The following is a 15,784-nucleotide window of genomic DNA, read 5'->3' as shown; positions in this document are numbered from 1 at the left end:
CTCCTCTCTGAAGTACCCAGATAATAGTCTTTATGCACATTTCCTGAGCTTTTTTTACAGACGCTAAAACCACCACCAAATGGAAGAAATTAACTACTTGATGATCATGAGCGCGTAGCCCCCAGACCTACTGGTGCCTAAGGATCGATAATGTTAACCCCTCTGACACCGCCCTGTTACCTCACAATCAACCAATCAGAGAATTGTGCATGCGCTGATTGCATACCCTGGGAAGCCCCTCCCTCACCTAGCCTTTAAAAATGCTTTTTGAAGCCCATGGAGGAGTTCTGGTGTTTTGAGCACCAGCGCTCCTGGGCTCCTTGCTGACGCGCTGCAATAAACGCTGCACCTTCCTTCACCACGACCCAGTGTCAGTAGATTGGCTCTCCTGCGCGCGGGCCAATAGACCCAAGTTTGGTTCGGTAACAGAAATACCAGAATTATGACCGACAAAAGCAAACAAGCAAGGTTAACAAATGAAGTTTTCCTGTTGTCTGCCACCTGCCACGGAATGGGTTCCTGTTGAATGCTACCTGACAGAAATTGCCACTGATGAATGGTCAGACAGCCAAAATCCCACATTACTGACACCGGAGGGGAAGAATAATCTGATAAATGCAAATCTGAAAAGCGACTTGGCTGGTGAGAGCCAAAAAGCTCAGTCACTATCTACACCACTCACCAGAAGACCCAGGAAAGGTGAGCTGTGGGCCTATGGGTTCAACATTGGAATGAGGTTTACCTTCAGGCTGTATACTTCTCTTGGCTCTGATGATAGAACTCAGGTGGGAAAGTCTTGGTAAACCTCTCTGGGTTGATTACCTCCATTGCTGCTTCCTGCTTTCTGTTTCCTTGGGAGATCTCATTCAGCCCTGCTGCTGCTGCCCTCCTTGCCCATTCCAAGCATGACTGGGGTGGTCTTACTCTCTGTGAAGGTGGAATTGCATTGGAGGGGTTTCTCTCAGCTCTTCTGCCTCTGCCCTAACTTTCCGTCGGTGAAAGCTTAGAATGCCTCGGTGTTTACTCTCAGCTCTCCTAACTGCCTTCTCCAAATTTGTTGTCCTGTTCTCAGCACTTGGTAAGACCAGTGTGGCAAAGAATTGGGGACAGTGCAGTCTTGAAACCGCACAACTCAGATGGGACTTGAACCCAGCTGAAACCCAGATTGGGATTGAACCCATGGGCTGAAACTCGAATCCACTGTCTTATTATTAATTCTGTATGTTTTTTGGCTGCGCTGGGTCTTTGTTTTTCTTTTTCTTTTTTTTTTTTTTTTTTTTTTTTTTGCGGTACGCGGGCCTCTCACTGCTGTGGCCTCTCCCGTTGCAGAGCACAGGCTCCGGACGCGCAGGCTCAGCGGCCATGGCTCACGGGCCGAGCTGCTCCGTGGCATGTGGGATCTTCCCGGACCGGGGCACGAACCCGTGTCCCCTGCATCGGCAGGCGGACTCTCAACCACTGCGCCACCAGGGAAGCCCTGAGAAAAATTTTTGACTTTTCAGTTTGTTTAGCTTTATACTTGTTAGAATGGAATGGTAACTTTCACGCCCCTTCATGCCAGAACCACACACTTCTTTTTTCATTTAATATTATATATATATTCCACCTGTGTCAGTACGTATTCCATAATCTAAGCATTTGTTTTAATGACATTTAGATCCTCAACTTTCTCTATTTTTTGGTTACGCAAAATGTTTAAGCACAAACAAGTACAAATCCTGCTTTTTTTTTTTTTGAAAATATATATTTATTTATTTGGCTGCAACCGGGTCTTAGTTGTGGCACGTGGGATCTTGGTTGCCGCATGTGGGATCTTTAGTTGTTGCATGCAGGATCTAGTTCCCTGACCAGGGGGTCGAACCCGGGCCCCCTGCATTGGGAGTGCAGAGTCTTAACCATTGGACCACCAGGGAAGTCCCCTGCTTGTTTTAAAACATGATTATAATCTCTATTAGTCACCTTTGGTTCCTCTTACTTGCAAGAGACATCATGGGGGTTTCATTGTATTTTTAGAATACCACGCATCAGGTCCTCTCTTAAATCTCCATGAACATTACCAAGCATAGCTAATTTGCTCTCACAACTTACTTGCTAGACAAATGCAGTCAATAAATCCTCCTCCATTTGCTTGAGAAATAGAGGTCTAACATCATTGTCAGAGAATAACAGGTATTTTGTTAGAATTGCAATACTGGTGTTGCTTTTCAATCAATTTTTTAAAAGAATAGAACTTGCTTAGAGTTTGGCAATTTATAAATCTTGATTTATATAATGGGTCCTCATTTAAATTTTTAACTTGCCTTAATTTTAATAACATAGTTTCTTCTCACTCTCTTGAGCCTATTTAAAGAGTCCTGAAGGGACATGAATTGGAATTGTGTTAATTTAGAAGCTTTAGTATGCTAATCAAAGAAAGCTGACTCCTGTATGCTAGAGACTTTCTAAGGCCCCTTAGATATTGTCCTTTATTAAAGTCAGAAGTTCTATAGAAGTGTATGCATATTTTTATCATCCCTGGTAAAGGAATTCCATTTTGCAGATATTGACAACTAATGGGTAAATGTGAAAAAAGCTAATGGTTCAGAGGAAGGAAGAAGGCTCTGAGCCTTAGAATCACACACTGGTGTATAGTATACACAGTGTATTCTAACTCTGATCAGAAGCACATGATAATAACAACTTCTCAAACATACAGTTTTAAATGCCAGTAAATGTAACCCCGCAGGACCCTGTGGGACCTTCCTAGGACAGACCCCTCCCCCATATCCTCTGCTTTAGCTCCTCTCTGAAGTACCCAGATAATAGTCTTTATGCACATTTCCTGAGCTTTTTTACAGACGCTAAAACCACCACCAAATGGAAGAAATTAACTACCTGATGATCATGAGCACGTAGCCCCCAGACCTACTGGTGCCTAAGGATCGATAATGTTAACCCCTCTGACACCGCCCTGTTACCTCACAATCAACCAATCAGAGAATTGTGCATGCGCTGATTGCATACCCTGGGAAGCCCCTCCCTCACCTAGCCTTTAAAAATGCTTTTTGAAGCCCATGGAGGAGTTCTGGTGTTTTGAGCACCAGCGCTCCTGGGCTCCTTGCTGACGCGCTGCAATAAACGCTGCACCTTCCTTCACCACGACCCAGTGTCAGTAGATGGGCTCCCTGCGCGCGGGCCAGTAGACCCAAGTTTGGTTCGGTAACAGAAATACCAGAATTATGACCGACAAAAGCAAACAAGCAAGGTTAACAAATGAAGTTTTCCTGTTGTCTGCCACCTGCCACGGAATGGGTTCCTGTTGAATACCGCCTGACAGAAATTGCCACTGATGAATGGTCAGACAGCCAAAATCCCACATTACTGACACCGGAGGGGAAGAATAATCTGATAAATGCAAATCTGAAAAGCGACTTGGCTGGTGAGAGCCAAAAAGCTCAGTCACTATCTACACCACTCACCAGAAGACCCAGGAAAGGTGAGCTGTGGGCCTATGGGTTCAACATTGGAATGAGGTTTACCTTCAGGCTGTATACTTCTCTTGGCTCTGATGATAGAACTCAGGTGGGAAAGTCTTGGTAAACCTCTCTGGGTTGATTACCTCCATTGCTGCTTCCTGCTTTGTTTTCTTGGGCGATCTCATTCAGCCCCGCTGCTGCTGCCCTCCTTGCCCATTCCAAGCATGACTGGGGTGGTCTTACTCTCTGTGAAGGTGGAATTGCATTGGAGGGGTGTCTCTCAGCTCTTCTGCCTCTGCCCTAACTTTCCGTCGGTGAAAGCTTAGAACGCCTCGGTGTTTACTCTCAGCTCTCCTAACTGCCTTCTCCAATTTTGTTGTACTGTTCTCAGCACTTGGTAAGACCAGTGTGGCAAAGAATTGGGGACAGTGCAGTCTTGAAACCGCACAACTCAGATGGGACTTGAACCCAGCTGAAACCCAGATTGGGATTGAACCCATGGGCTGAAACTCGAATCCACTGTCTTTTTATTAATTCTGTATTTTTTTTGGCTGCACTGGGTCTTTGTTTTTCTTTCTTTTTTTTTTTTTTTTGCGGTACGCGGGCCTCTCACTGTTGTGGCCTCTCCCGTTGCGTAGCACAGGCTCCGGACGCGCAGGCTCAGCGGCCGTGGCTCACGGGCCGAGCCGCTCCACGGCATGTGGGATCTTCCCGGACCGGGGCACGAACCCGTGTCCCCTGCATCGGCAGGCGGACTCTCAACCACTGCGCCACCAGGGCAGCCCTGCACTGGGTCTTTGTTGCTGCACACGGGCTTTCGGTAGTTGTGGAGAGTGGAGGCTGCTCTTCATTGCGGCGGGTGGGCTTCTCATTGCGGTGGCTCCTCTTGTTGCGGAGCGCGGGCTCCTGGCGGGCGGGCTTCAGTAGTTGTGACACGTGACACGCAGGCTCAGTAGTTGTGGCACATGGCTTTAGTTGCTCCACGGCATGTGGGATTTTCCTGGACCAGGGATCGAACCCTTGTCCCCTGCATTGGCAGGCAGATTCTTAACCACTGTGCCTCCAGGGAAGTCCCTGAATCCACTGTCTTTTAATTAAGATTGCACACCTGGTCTCAGGGCTTAATGAAGCTCAGGTTCTTTATTTCTCAGCACAGAGGAATTCAGTGAGAGGCAGAGTAATAGGTAAGAAGTGGGTTTATTTAGAGAGATACACATTTCATAGACAGAATGCAGTCCATCTCAAAAGGTGAGAGGCCCCGAAATATGGGGTGGTTAGTTTTTCTGGACTGGGTAATTTCACAGATTATGGGTGGGAGGATTATTCCAACTGTTTGGGGGAAGGGGCAGGGATTTCCAGGAATTGGCCCACTGCCCACTTTTAGCCTTTTATGGTCAGCCTTGGAACTGTCATGGTGCCTGTGGCCCTGTCATTTAGCATGCTGCTGTATTACAGTGAGCATATAACGAGTCTCAAGGTCTACTGGAAGTTGAATCTTCCGCCATCTTGGACCTAATCGGTTCTAACCAGTTTATGTCACATCCACAACGGTTATGTCATTCTTAAAGGATTGTGCCCTGCGCCCTTCTCTCCTGTTTCATTCTGACTGTTTCTCTGGCTCCTCTAGAGTATATTCTGTCAGCCCCACTCATGGCCTGGAAAAGTTTCTTAGAAGATAGTGATTTCTGCTGAACCCCCTTTATGGTAGACTACTCCCTGCTCCATTTCAGGCAGAGATGAAAGCTGCTGTGGCTCTCTTCTGTCTTATAAAGGTCTTGTCGTTTCTGGAGTTTAGTTGGCAAACTTTTCTTTAAAGGGTCAAATAGTAAATATTTGGGGCTGAGTGACCCAAGGGGCAAAATTGAGCAGTTCTTACTGAAAGGCTGTTCATATTGAATAGTCTTTTTGACATTTTATAATTAAAAATGTAAAAACCAATCTTAGCTCCGAGACCAGACAGAAATAGGAGTCAGATAAATTTGGCTCATGGGCCAAATCAACCTCTTGTTTGGTTCATTTAGATTTCTTTGTATCCTCACTGGTGGATTTTTTTTTTTTTTTTTTTTTTTTGCGGTACGTGGGCCTCTCACTGCTGTGGCCTCTCCTGTTGAGGAGCACAGGCTCCGGACGCGCAGGCTCAGCGGCCATGGCTCACGGGCCGAGCTGCTCCGCGGCATGTGGGATCTTCCCGGACCGAGGCACGAACCCGTGTCCCCTGCATCGGCAGGCAGAGTCTCAACCACTGCGCCACCAGGGGAGCCCCAATTTTTAAAAATCTATAATATCATCTTTCCAGCTTGTTTCTGTTTGTATGGTCAGAGGTCTGTTCCAAAGCCACTATAATAATGTCATACCTTTATCTGATCCTGGATCTGATCTCATTTCAAGACCTAAATCATTTTCTGCTGTAATAAACACACAGAGAAGTATGGAAGTCCATCCTTTTTTTTTTTTTTTTGAGTCTTTTATTTATTTTTAACATCTTTATTGGAGTATAATTGCTTTACAATGGTGTGTTAGTTTGCTTTATAACAAAGTGAATCAGCTATACATATATCCCCATATCTCCTCCCTCTTGCGTCTCCCTCTCACCCTCCCTATCCCACCCCCCTAGGTGGTCAGAAAGCACTGAGCTGATCTCCCTGTGCTATGCGGCTGCTTCCCACTAGCTATCTATTTTACATTTGGTAGTGTATATATGTCCATGCCACTCTCTCACTTCGTCCCAGCTTACCCTTCCCCCTCCTCGTGTCCTCAAGTCCATTCTCTACATCTGCGTCTTTATTCCTGTCCTGACCCTAGGTTCTTCATGACCTTTTTGTTTTTTTTGATCCAATAAATATGTGTTAGTATGTGGTATTTGTTTTTCTCTTTCTGACTTGCTTCACTCTGTATGAGAGACTCTAGGTCCATCCACCTCACTACAAATAACTCAATTTTGTTTCTTTTTATGGCTGAGTAATATTCTATTGTATATATGTGCCACATTTTCTTTATCCATTCATCTGTTGATGGACACTTAGGTTGCTTCCATGTCCTGGCTATTGTAAATAGAGCTGCAATGAACATTGTGGTACATGACTCTTTTTGAATTACAGTGTTCTCAGGGTACATGCCCAGCAGTGGGATTGCTGGGTCATATGGTAGTTCTATTTTTAGTTTTTTAAGGAATCTCCATACTGATCTCCATAGTGGCTGTATCAATTTACATTCCCACCAACCGTGCAAGAGGGTTCCCTTTTCTCCACACCCTCTCCAGCATTTATTGTTTGTAGATTTTTTGATGATGGCCATTCTGACTGGTGTGAGGTGATATCTCATTGCAGTTTTGATTTGCATTTCTCTAATGATTAATGATGTTGAGCATTCTTTCATGTGTTTGCTGGCAATCTGTATATCTTCTTTGGAGAAATGTCTATTTAGGTCTTTTACCCATTTTTGGATTGGGTTGTTTTTTTGATATTGAGCTGCATGAGCTGCTTGTAAGTTTTGGAGATTAATCCTTTCATTTGCAAATATTTTTTTGCATTCTGAGGGTTGTCTTATGGTCTTGTTTATGGTTTCCTTTGCTGTGCAAAAGTTTTTAAGTTTGGTTAGGTCCCATTATTTTATTTTTGTTTTTATTTCCATTTTTCTAGGAGGTGGGTCAAAAAGGATCTTGCTGTGATTTATGTCATAGTGTTCTTCCTATGTTTTCCTCTAAGAGTTTTACAGTGTCTGGCCTTACATTTAGGTCTTTAATCCATTTTGAGTTTATTTTTGTGTATAGTATTAGGAAGTGTTCTAATTTCATTCTTTTACATGTAGCTGTCCAGTTTCCCCAGCACCACTTATTGAAGAGGCTGTCTTTTCTCCATTGTATATTATTGCCTCCTTTATCAAAAATAAGGTGACCATATGTGTATGTGTTTATCTCTGGGCCTTCTATCCTGTTCCATTGATCTGTATTTCTGTTTTTGTGACAGTACCATACTGTCATGATTACTGTAGCTTTGTAATATATTCTGAAGTCTGGGAGCCTGATTTCCTCCAGCTCCGTTTTTCTTTCTCAAGATTGTTTTGGGCATTTTGGGTCTTTTTTGTTTCCATACAAATTGTGAAATTTTTTCTTCTAATTCTGTGAAAAATGCCATTGGTAGTTTGATAGGGATTGCATTGAATCTGTAGATTGCTTTGGGGAGTATAGTCATTTTCACAATGTTGATTCTTCCAATCCAAGAACATGGTATATCTCTCCATCTGTTTGTATCATCTTTAATGTCTTTCATCAGTGTCTTATAGATTTCTGCATATAGGTCTTTTGTCTCCCTAGGTAGGTTTATTCCTAGGTATTTTATTCTTTTTGTTGCAGTGGTAAATGGGAGTGTTTCCTTAACTTCTCTTTCAGATTTTTCATCATTAGTGTATAGGAATGCAGGAGATTTCTGTGCATTAATTTTGTATTCTGCTACTTTACCAAATTCATTGATTAGCTCTAATAGTTTTCTGGTATCATCTTTAGGATTCTTTATGTATAGTATCTTGTAATCTGCATCTGGTGAGAGCTTTACTTCTTCTTTTCTGATTTGGATTCCTTTTATTTCTTTTTCTTCTGTGATTGATATGGCTAAAACTTCCAAAACTATGTTCAATAATAGTGGTGAGTAGACAGCGTTGTCTTGTTCTGATCTTAGAGGAAATGGTTTCAGTTTTTCACCATTGAGAATGATGTTCCCTCTGGGTTTGACATATATGGCCTTTATTATGTTGAGATAAGTTCCCTTTATGCCTAGTTTCTGGAGGCTTTTTATCATAAATGGGTGTTGAATTTTGTCGAAAGCTTTTTCTGCATCTATTGAGATGATCATATGGTTTTTCTCCTTCAGTTTGTTAATATGGTTTATCACATTGATTGGTTTGCGTATATTAAAGAATCCTTGCATTCCTGGGATAAACCCCACTTGATCATGGTGTATGATCCGTTTAATGTGCTGTTGGATTCTGTTTGCTAGTATTTTGTTGAGGATTTTTGTATCTATGTTCATCAGTGATATTGGCCTGTAGTTTTCTTTCTTTGTGACATCTTTGTCTGGTTTTGGTATCAGGGTGATGGTGGTCTCGTAGAATGAGTTCGGGAGTGTTCCTCCCTCTGCTATATTTTGGAAGAGTTTGAGAAGGATAGATGTTAGCTCTTCTCTAAATGTTTGATAGAATTCACCTGTGAAACTATCTGTCCTGGGCTTCTGTTTGTTGGAAGAGTTTAATCACAGTTTCAATTTCAGTGCTTGTGATCGGTCTGTTTAAATTTTCTGTTTCTTCCTGGTTCAGTCTCAGAAGGTTGTGCTTTTCTAAGGTTTTGTCCATTTCTTCCAGGTTGCCCATTTTATTGGCATATTGTTACTTGTAGTAATCTCTCATGATCCTTTGTATTTCTGCAGTGTCATTTGTTCTTTTTCATTTCTAATTCTATTGATTTGAGTCTTCTCCCTTTTTTTCTTGATGAGTCTGGCTAATGGTTTATTAATTTTGTTTATCTTCTCAAAGAACCAGCTTTTAGTTTTTTTGATCTTTGCTATCGTTTCCTTCATTTTTTTTCATTTATTTCTGATCTGATCTTTATGATTTCTTTCCTTCTGCTAACTTTGGGGTTTTTTGTTCTTCTTTCCCTAATTGCTTTAGGTATAAGGTTAGGTTGTTTATTTGAGGTGTTGTTTCTTGAGGTAGGATTGTATTGCTATAAACTTCCCTCTTAGAAATGCTTTTGCTGCATCACATAGGTTTTGGGTTGTTGTGTTTTCATTGTCATTTGTTTCTAGGTAATTTTTTATTTCCTCTTCGATTTCTTCAGTGATCTCTTGATTATTTAGTAGTGTATTGTTTAGCCTCCATGTGTTTGTGTTTTTTTACAGATTTTTTTTTCTGTAATTGATATCTAGTCTCATAGCACTGTGGATGGAAAAGATACTTGATATGGTTTCATTTTTCTTAAATTTACCAAGGTTTGATTTGTGACCCAAGATATGATCTATCCTGGAGAATGTTCTATGAGCACTTGAGAAAAAAGTGTATTCTATTGTTTTTGGATGGAAAGTCCTATAAATATCAATTAAGTCCATCTTTTTTAATGTATCATTTAAAGCTTGTGTTTCCTTATTTACTTTCATTTTGGATGATCTGTCCATTGGTGAAAGTGGGGTGTTAAAGTCCCCTACTATGATTGTGTTTCTGTCAATTTCCCCTCTTATGGCTGTTAGCATTTGCCTGATGTATTGAGGTTCTCCTATGTTGTGTGTATAAATATTTACAATTGTTATATCTTCTTCTTAGATTGACCCCTTGGTCATTATGCAGTGTCCTTCTTTGTCTTGTGTAATAGTCTTTATTTTAAAGTCTATTTTGTCTGATATGAGAATTGTTATTCTAGCTTTCTTTTGATTTCCATTTGCATGGAATATCTTTTTCCATCCCCTCACTTTCAGTCTTTATGTGTCCCTAGGTCTGAAGTGGGCCTCTTGAAGACAGCATATATACGGGTCTTGTTTTTGTATCCATTCAGCCAGTCTATGTCTTTTGGTTGGAGCATTTAATCCATTTACATTTAAGGTAGTTATTGGTATGTATGTTCCTATTACTATTTTCTTAATTATTTTGAGTTTGTTATTGTAGTTCTTTTCCTTCTCTTGTGTTTCCTGCCTAGAGAAGTTCCTTTAGCATTTGTTGTAAAGCTGCTTTGGTGGTGCTGAATTCTATTAGCTTTTGCTTGTCTACAAAGGTTTTAATTTCTCTGTCAAATCTGATTGCAATCCTTGCTGGGTAGAGTGATCTTGGTTGTAGGTTTTTCCCTTTCATCCCTTTAAATATGTCCTGCCACTCCCTTCTGGCTTGCAGAGTTTCTGCTGAAAGATCAGCTGTTAACCTTGTGGGGAGTCCCTTGTATGTTATTTGTTATTTTTCCCTTGCTGCTTTTAATATTTTTTCTTTGTATTTAATTTTTGATAGTTTGATTAATATGTGTCTTAATCTCTGTAGGTAGAGCAAAGTGGGTTTTTTGTGTTGACAACCAAAATGGCTCTGCCTGATCCTCCACATATGGTGTTTACACTTTAAGATGTTGGCAAGCATGTCTGGCTGCTATTATTTTAGGGTGTCCTGATTTTAGAAGAACATATGCTTTATTAGGGGAAGTGGGTAATAGGGAGTAGTTATCTAAGGGGTATAGAGTTTCAGTTTAGAAACACCTAGAAATGGTTAGGATGGTAAATTTTACATTATGCATTTTTTACCACAATACAAAAATTTGCTTTAAAAGTATTATTACAAATAATACCTGATAATTATGGAAACATCAGTAAATACAGACAAGCAAAAAGGAAAATAAAATCACTGACAATCCTAACTGCTGAGTTTTCTTATTACATAAATGCACAAATTATGTGTAGGTTCATATTTGGATTTGCTGCTTAATAACCTGACTTTTTCAAAGTTTACACTATTTTTAACCATGTTTTAAGTTCTACATTCTTAATTGAAAATGAGAAGTAGGATGTTTCACATTTCTGTAAACTCTAAGGCCTCAAGACAGAAGTGCAGGGGCACGTTTTAGGGGTACATGCCCCTCCATTGATGCTTCTCTGTTTAGGTCATGTGTCCTCAGGAGAAAGAAAGGCTCCCCCACTCCTGATTTGTCAGCCAGCTGTACTGACATCTTTCAGTGGTTCCTTTTAAGTATGAACCCATCTACAGAGGCTTCTGGTACTTTGGGAACTGGTGTGTCTACCTGTCCCTGGGGCTCTTCAGTCACATGTCTATCCAGTGGGGTAATGTAAATATGTGTCTCAGCAAGGTTAACGATTAAATTGTTGGGATGAAAGGTCGAAGGCCTGCCTTTGGAACATCAGAACATCAGAATGGGAGATATATGTTGCTACTTGCCTTCCACCTTCTCTGAGGAAAAGAGTAAATAAGAAACACAGTCATACAAGAGTCTTCATTCCAGAAGTGATCTAGGAATCATGCTGGAGAAGTTCTGCAACTCTACTTTTTGGGTAAGAAATTACACTTGTCCTCACTGTTGACTCTCCTCAACTCGGAACAAGTAGTAGATTAGCCTAGAGTGACCACTAATAAGAACTAGAAAAGTTAGATGTGCAGTTGGTCTAAAGTGCAGGGTTTCTTTTCTTTTTTTTTAAGATAAGTCATAATATCTCCCTAGGATATTCTATGTGGGAGAGATAATATATTTCTGCTCTAAAATACGTTTATCGTATCCCACACTCTTTTTTCTTGGACTAGGTAGCTGCAAAATTGCCTCCTCTAAAGAGAAATACGGGAAAGGCTTCCAATTTCATCAGTGTTAGGAGGGGGAATTGTTTGTGGAGTATGAGGACAAAGAGAAGGCCTGTGATTGAGTCTTGCTGAGAAATGTTGATGTTGAAATAATACTGATATGTTCTAGAGGAACCAGCAATTAGTGGTGTGACTGGAAGTTGAGGCTAGGGATGCAAATTTGGGCATCCTGAGCACTGAAACAGTTTTTGAACCATTAAAGCAGAGAATTCAAAAACAACGAGCATCGGTACCAAATGGTTTAGTGGAATAGAAATTTAGGGATTTTGAGGAAGTGTGGTCTGCAGATTCCTGGGATCAGAATCATCTGGAGTGCTTGTTAAACTGGTTTAACTATCTTAGGTAATTCTTCTGAATTCTAAAGTTAAATAATTTTATGGGGAGAGGAGAAGAGCAGGAATGAGATAACAGAGCACGTGGACAGCACTTCCCATCCTAGAAAGAACCTGGACCCCAAGGCCCTCGAGGCCAGGACATGTATACCACAGGAAGGTGGGGCTTAACATGCCCCAGGATCTCACCAGGCCATCTCGAGAGAATTCTTTCTGAGAATCATCTGACCGATCATCTTGGTCAGGGCACCTCAGTCTTTAAAGAGTCTGTGCAAACAGCTGAACAAAGCAAAAAATATTTGTAAGAAGAGAATAATCTACCCTCACATGACTCAGATGTAAGAACTGGCGCCCCACCTTCACCTCACAAGATACTTCTATTTATTGCAGAGTGCAAAGACCAGTAGAATACTTGCTGGGAATAAGCCTTCCCTCCAATGTGCCATTGCTGCTCCTGTACCTAAGGCCTCTTCACGATCCAACTTAAGCCCCTAGGGCTATAGAGTTTAATTGCCAAAGTATGACTAAGCATTCTGCTACCTGCAGGTTAGGTTTGAGTGTCTGCCAGTGAGTTCAATCAATGCTAAAAACTAGAATAAGGTTTTTTTTTGTGTGTGTGTGGTACGTGGGCCTCTCACTGTTGTGGCCTCTCCCGTTGCGGAGCACAGGCTCTGGACGCTCAGGCTCAGCTGCCATGGCTCACGGGACCAGCCGCTCCGTGGCATGTGGGATCTTCCTGGACCGGGGCATGAACCCGTGTCCCCTGCATCGGCAGGCGGACTCTCAACCACTGCGCCACCAGGGAAGCCCTAGAATAAGAAGTTTTTATATCCCAGGACTGTTCTCCCCTTTAGGTTGAGGAATGGTCCCTCTTCTTCCCACAACTTGGCAAATGCGGTGGTGAAATTAAATCATAATAGATGGTGGAGAAATTCACTTAGAATCACAGAAAGAAAGGTTTTTAGAGGGTGGATTGGTCAGAAAAGTCACTAAATGACATTTAATGGTGAATTTATATCAATGGAGTTGGATAGGAAAATACAGCTAGTTAAAGGGTCAGGCTAAATATGGATATAGAACTGGGTTAAAATTGTTTGGAAGCAAGGGTAGGGGGATGGGTGTGAGCTGGGGGCTGGTATTCTCTTTTTTAAAATGCATGTATCCAACAATCATTCCATTTTGGTCCCCCAGAATTCCTCATTCCTGGATAGCCCGGAGGTGGACCTGCCACTTTGTTTTGAGCAAACTGTTCTGGTGTGGATTCCCTTGGGCTTCCTTTGGCTCCTGGCCCCTTGGCAGTTTCTCTATGTGTATAGATCCAGGACCAAGAAATCTTCCATAACCAAACTCTACCTTACTAAGCAGGTATGGGAACCCCACTATTTTCTAATTAATTTTGTGGTACACAATAGAGACATTTTCTTGGTGGTTCAAGTGTCTTCTTCCCTGTCTTTAACCAGCTTTTCCAGGTAGAGCCATGCTCTGGATGTCCCTGTCTCCATCTGTCCTACGCCTCATTGGCCCCCTACCGTACTTCTTAGTTAAGTTACTTTGATTTTTGCGTAAGAATAATGACTCGTAAATCCTATGGATATTGGACTCTGGAAACACCAATGATGAGTAATCAGTCAGTTGAATAGTTGTGGTCTTTTCAGCCTTTGAGAAGCAAATGCTGGATTATCTATCTTTAAGCTGTTCTAATTAATCAGGAGACTATAATTCAGTTGGCATCTACCATGAAGTAAAAATGAACTATTTAATGTGTCCTCTGCTCCATTCAGCCAATCCAAACATTGCTCTTCTTCCCAGGCTTGGATCTGAAATAGGGCTTCCATTTTCCCAAAGTCAACCCTGAGTGTGGATGCTAGCTCAAAGTAGAGAGAGGAAGGGTGTGTGCTCACGGTGACATGCCTGAGTAGGGAAATAATGGAAAGAACAGGGGCTGCAGGAGGAATGAGGGTAGGAGCCTCTCAGCCAGCTGCATTGATTAATGCAGAGAAGGTCTTGTGAGAACCGAAAAATCCTCAACTGAGATTGTAAAACTACCTCTTAAAATCTATCATCTGCTTCTTTTCACTAGGTTTTTTTCTATCCTGATTATTAAACAGGGCTTTTAGAGAGGCAAGTTAGATTCGGTGTTCTATAAGCATACAGGCCAACGACCTCAGGTTACTGCAGTCTAAAAAGAAGGAAGGAAGAAATTTGGCCAAAGGAAGTTGCATTTGCATTGACACTCTGAGGTGGGGTGGTGGTGTGTTTTGTCTACTCTGGATAGAAGAACAGTCTGCGAGAGCTTGGAGCAGGGCTATTGTCTCCCTCGCTGACCTGAGTGCCCAGCACAGGGCCTACCACTTGGTACACATTTGTTGAATGTTTGTATTAAATGCACTCTAGGAATAGGGGTTGAGTCAAGAGTGTGTTAGACTGAACATTGAACAGCATGCTTCAGTACCCTTAGGGATGAGAGAGAGCTTTTGGTTAGTCAAGTTAGAGGGCTTCTGTCATTTTCTGGAGCTTCCAAGAAAAGGTTGAGTAATGAGTAAATCAGTATCCCATTTTTATCATAGCTATTAATTAACTTTTAATAAACAACTTTATTGAGAAATAATTCACATAGCATACAATTTCACCCATTTAAATACAATTCTTTTCTTTTTAAGTATTTTCATGATATGCGTAACCATCACCACAGTCACTTTTAGAACATTTTTTTCCCTCAAAAAGAAATCCTTTATCAACCCCTATCTCCCCATCTCCCCTAGCCCTAAGCAACCACTAGTATACTCTTTGTCGCTATAGTTTCCCTATTCTAAACATTTCATACGAATGGAATCATATAATACATGATCTTTTATTATTGGCTTCTTTTACGTAGCATAAGGTTTTCAAGGTTCATACATGTTGTTTAAGGCTCATCCCTAATATTCCAATGTATGGATATATCATGTTTTGTTTAACTTTTATAAACACAAATCTCTATAGATAAAACTGTAGATAAAAAGAAATGTATTAGCTTCTTTTTTTTCCTGTAGCTAATAATCCACTCACCCTTGCTCATAGTTTCAGGAGCTTCGTTTATAATTTATACTTTCTTTTGTCCTCCACCCTGAGAGTGATAGGCACAGAGTAGCATCCTCTTAAAAATTTCAGAATAATTGGTTTCTCCTCTGAAACAGGAGTATAATTCCTCAGAAAGTAAAAATTCACTTCTTCTATGAGAACCTTCTTCTTGGATCACTCCTTAACTTCATTTCTTCACTTCCTGTTCTACCTGCCTTTGGGCTGTTTGTTCCTCTCTGATTCTCTTGAACTGTCATTGCTGTTTGGTCATTAGTGCAGTGTTTACCTCATCTGGACTAAGTCAATTTGCTTGCCTAAGCTAGTGAGAGACTCTACTAGTTTGTTTAAAGGTACACCCTTACCCGAAGGACCCTGTGCATAGTAGGTAATTGAATGAATTGAATTAAAAAATGAATGAATGGATGAGCTCATTTAGTCCCAGGGTAACAAAAGAGGAGTATTGTTCTGGAGGTTGTGGATCTGCTGAGGTCAGATGTGCAGCAAAAGTGGACTTACTGTTGAGCTAGTGAGACATGGGAATCATCTTCAAGTGTCTGTAGAAGTCTAACATAGAAGACTGCCTAGCTTATTCTGAAAAGTTTCAGAGAGCAA

At 41.3% G+C, this 15,784-nt stretch overlaps 1 protein-coding gene across 8 annotated transcripts in view; it reads left to right on the top strand.

The window, feature by feature from the left end:
* Positions 1-11,334: 11,334 nt before the first annotated feature.
* The window catches only part of ABCC2 (ATP binding cassette subfamily C member 2), a 111,624-nt gene continuing 107,174 nt past the window's right edge, over positions 11,335-15,784 (top strand). For all 8 annotated transcript variants that reach the window (XR_014326748.1, XR_014326749.1, XM_082854925.1 and 5 more), the window contains exons 1-2: positions 11,335-11,479; positions 13,304-13,477. Coding sequence is in view for 6 of the 8 variants with exons in the window: in XM_082854925.1 (XP_082711051.1) it covers positions 11,447-11,479; positions 13,304-13,477 (207 nt within the window). In the remaining 2 variants the exon portion in view is untranslated. The remainder of the gene's footprint in view (positions 11,480-13,303; positions 13,478-15,784) is intronic.

Source organism: Leucopleurus acutus (assembly GCF_964270905.1).
Source record: "Leucopleurus acutus genome assembly, chromosome: 14".
In the NCBI taxonomy this organism is placed as follows: Eukaryota; Metazoa; Chordata; class Mammalia; order Artiodactyla; family Delphinidae; genus Leucopleurus; species Leucopleurus acutus.
This window is presented reverse-complemented; position numbering and strand designations above follow the sequence as displayed.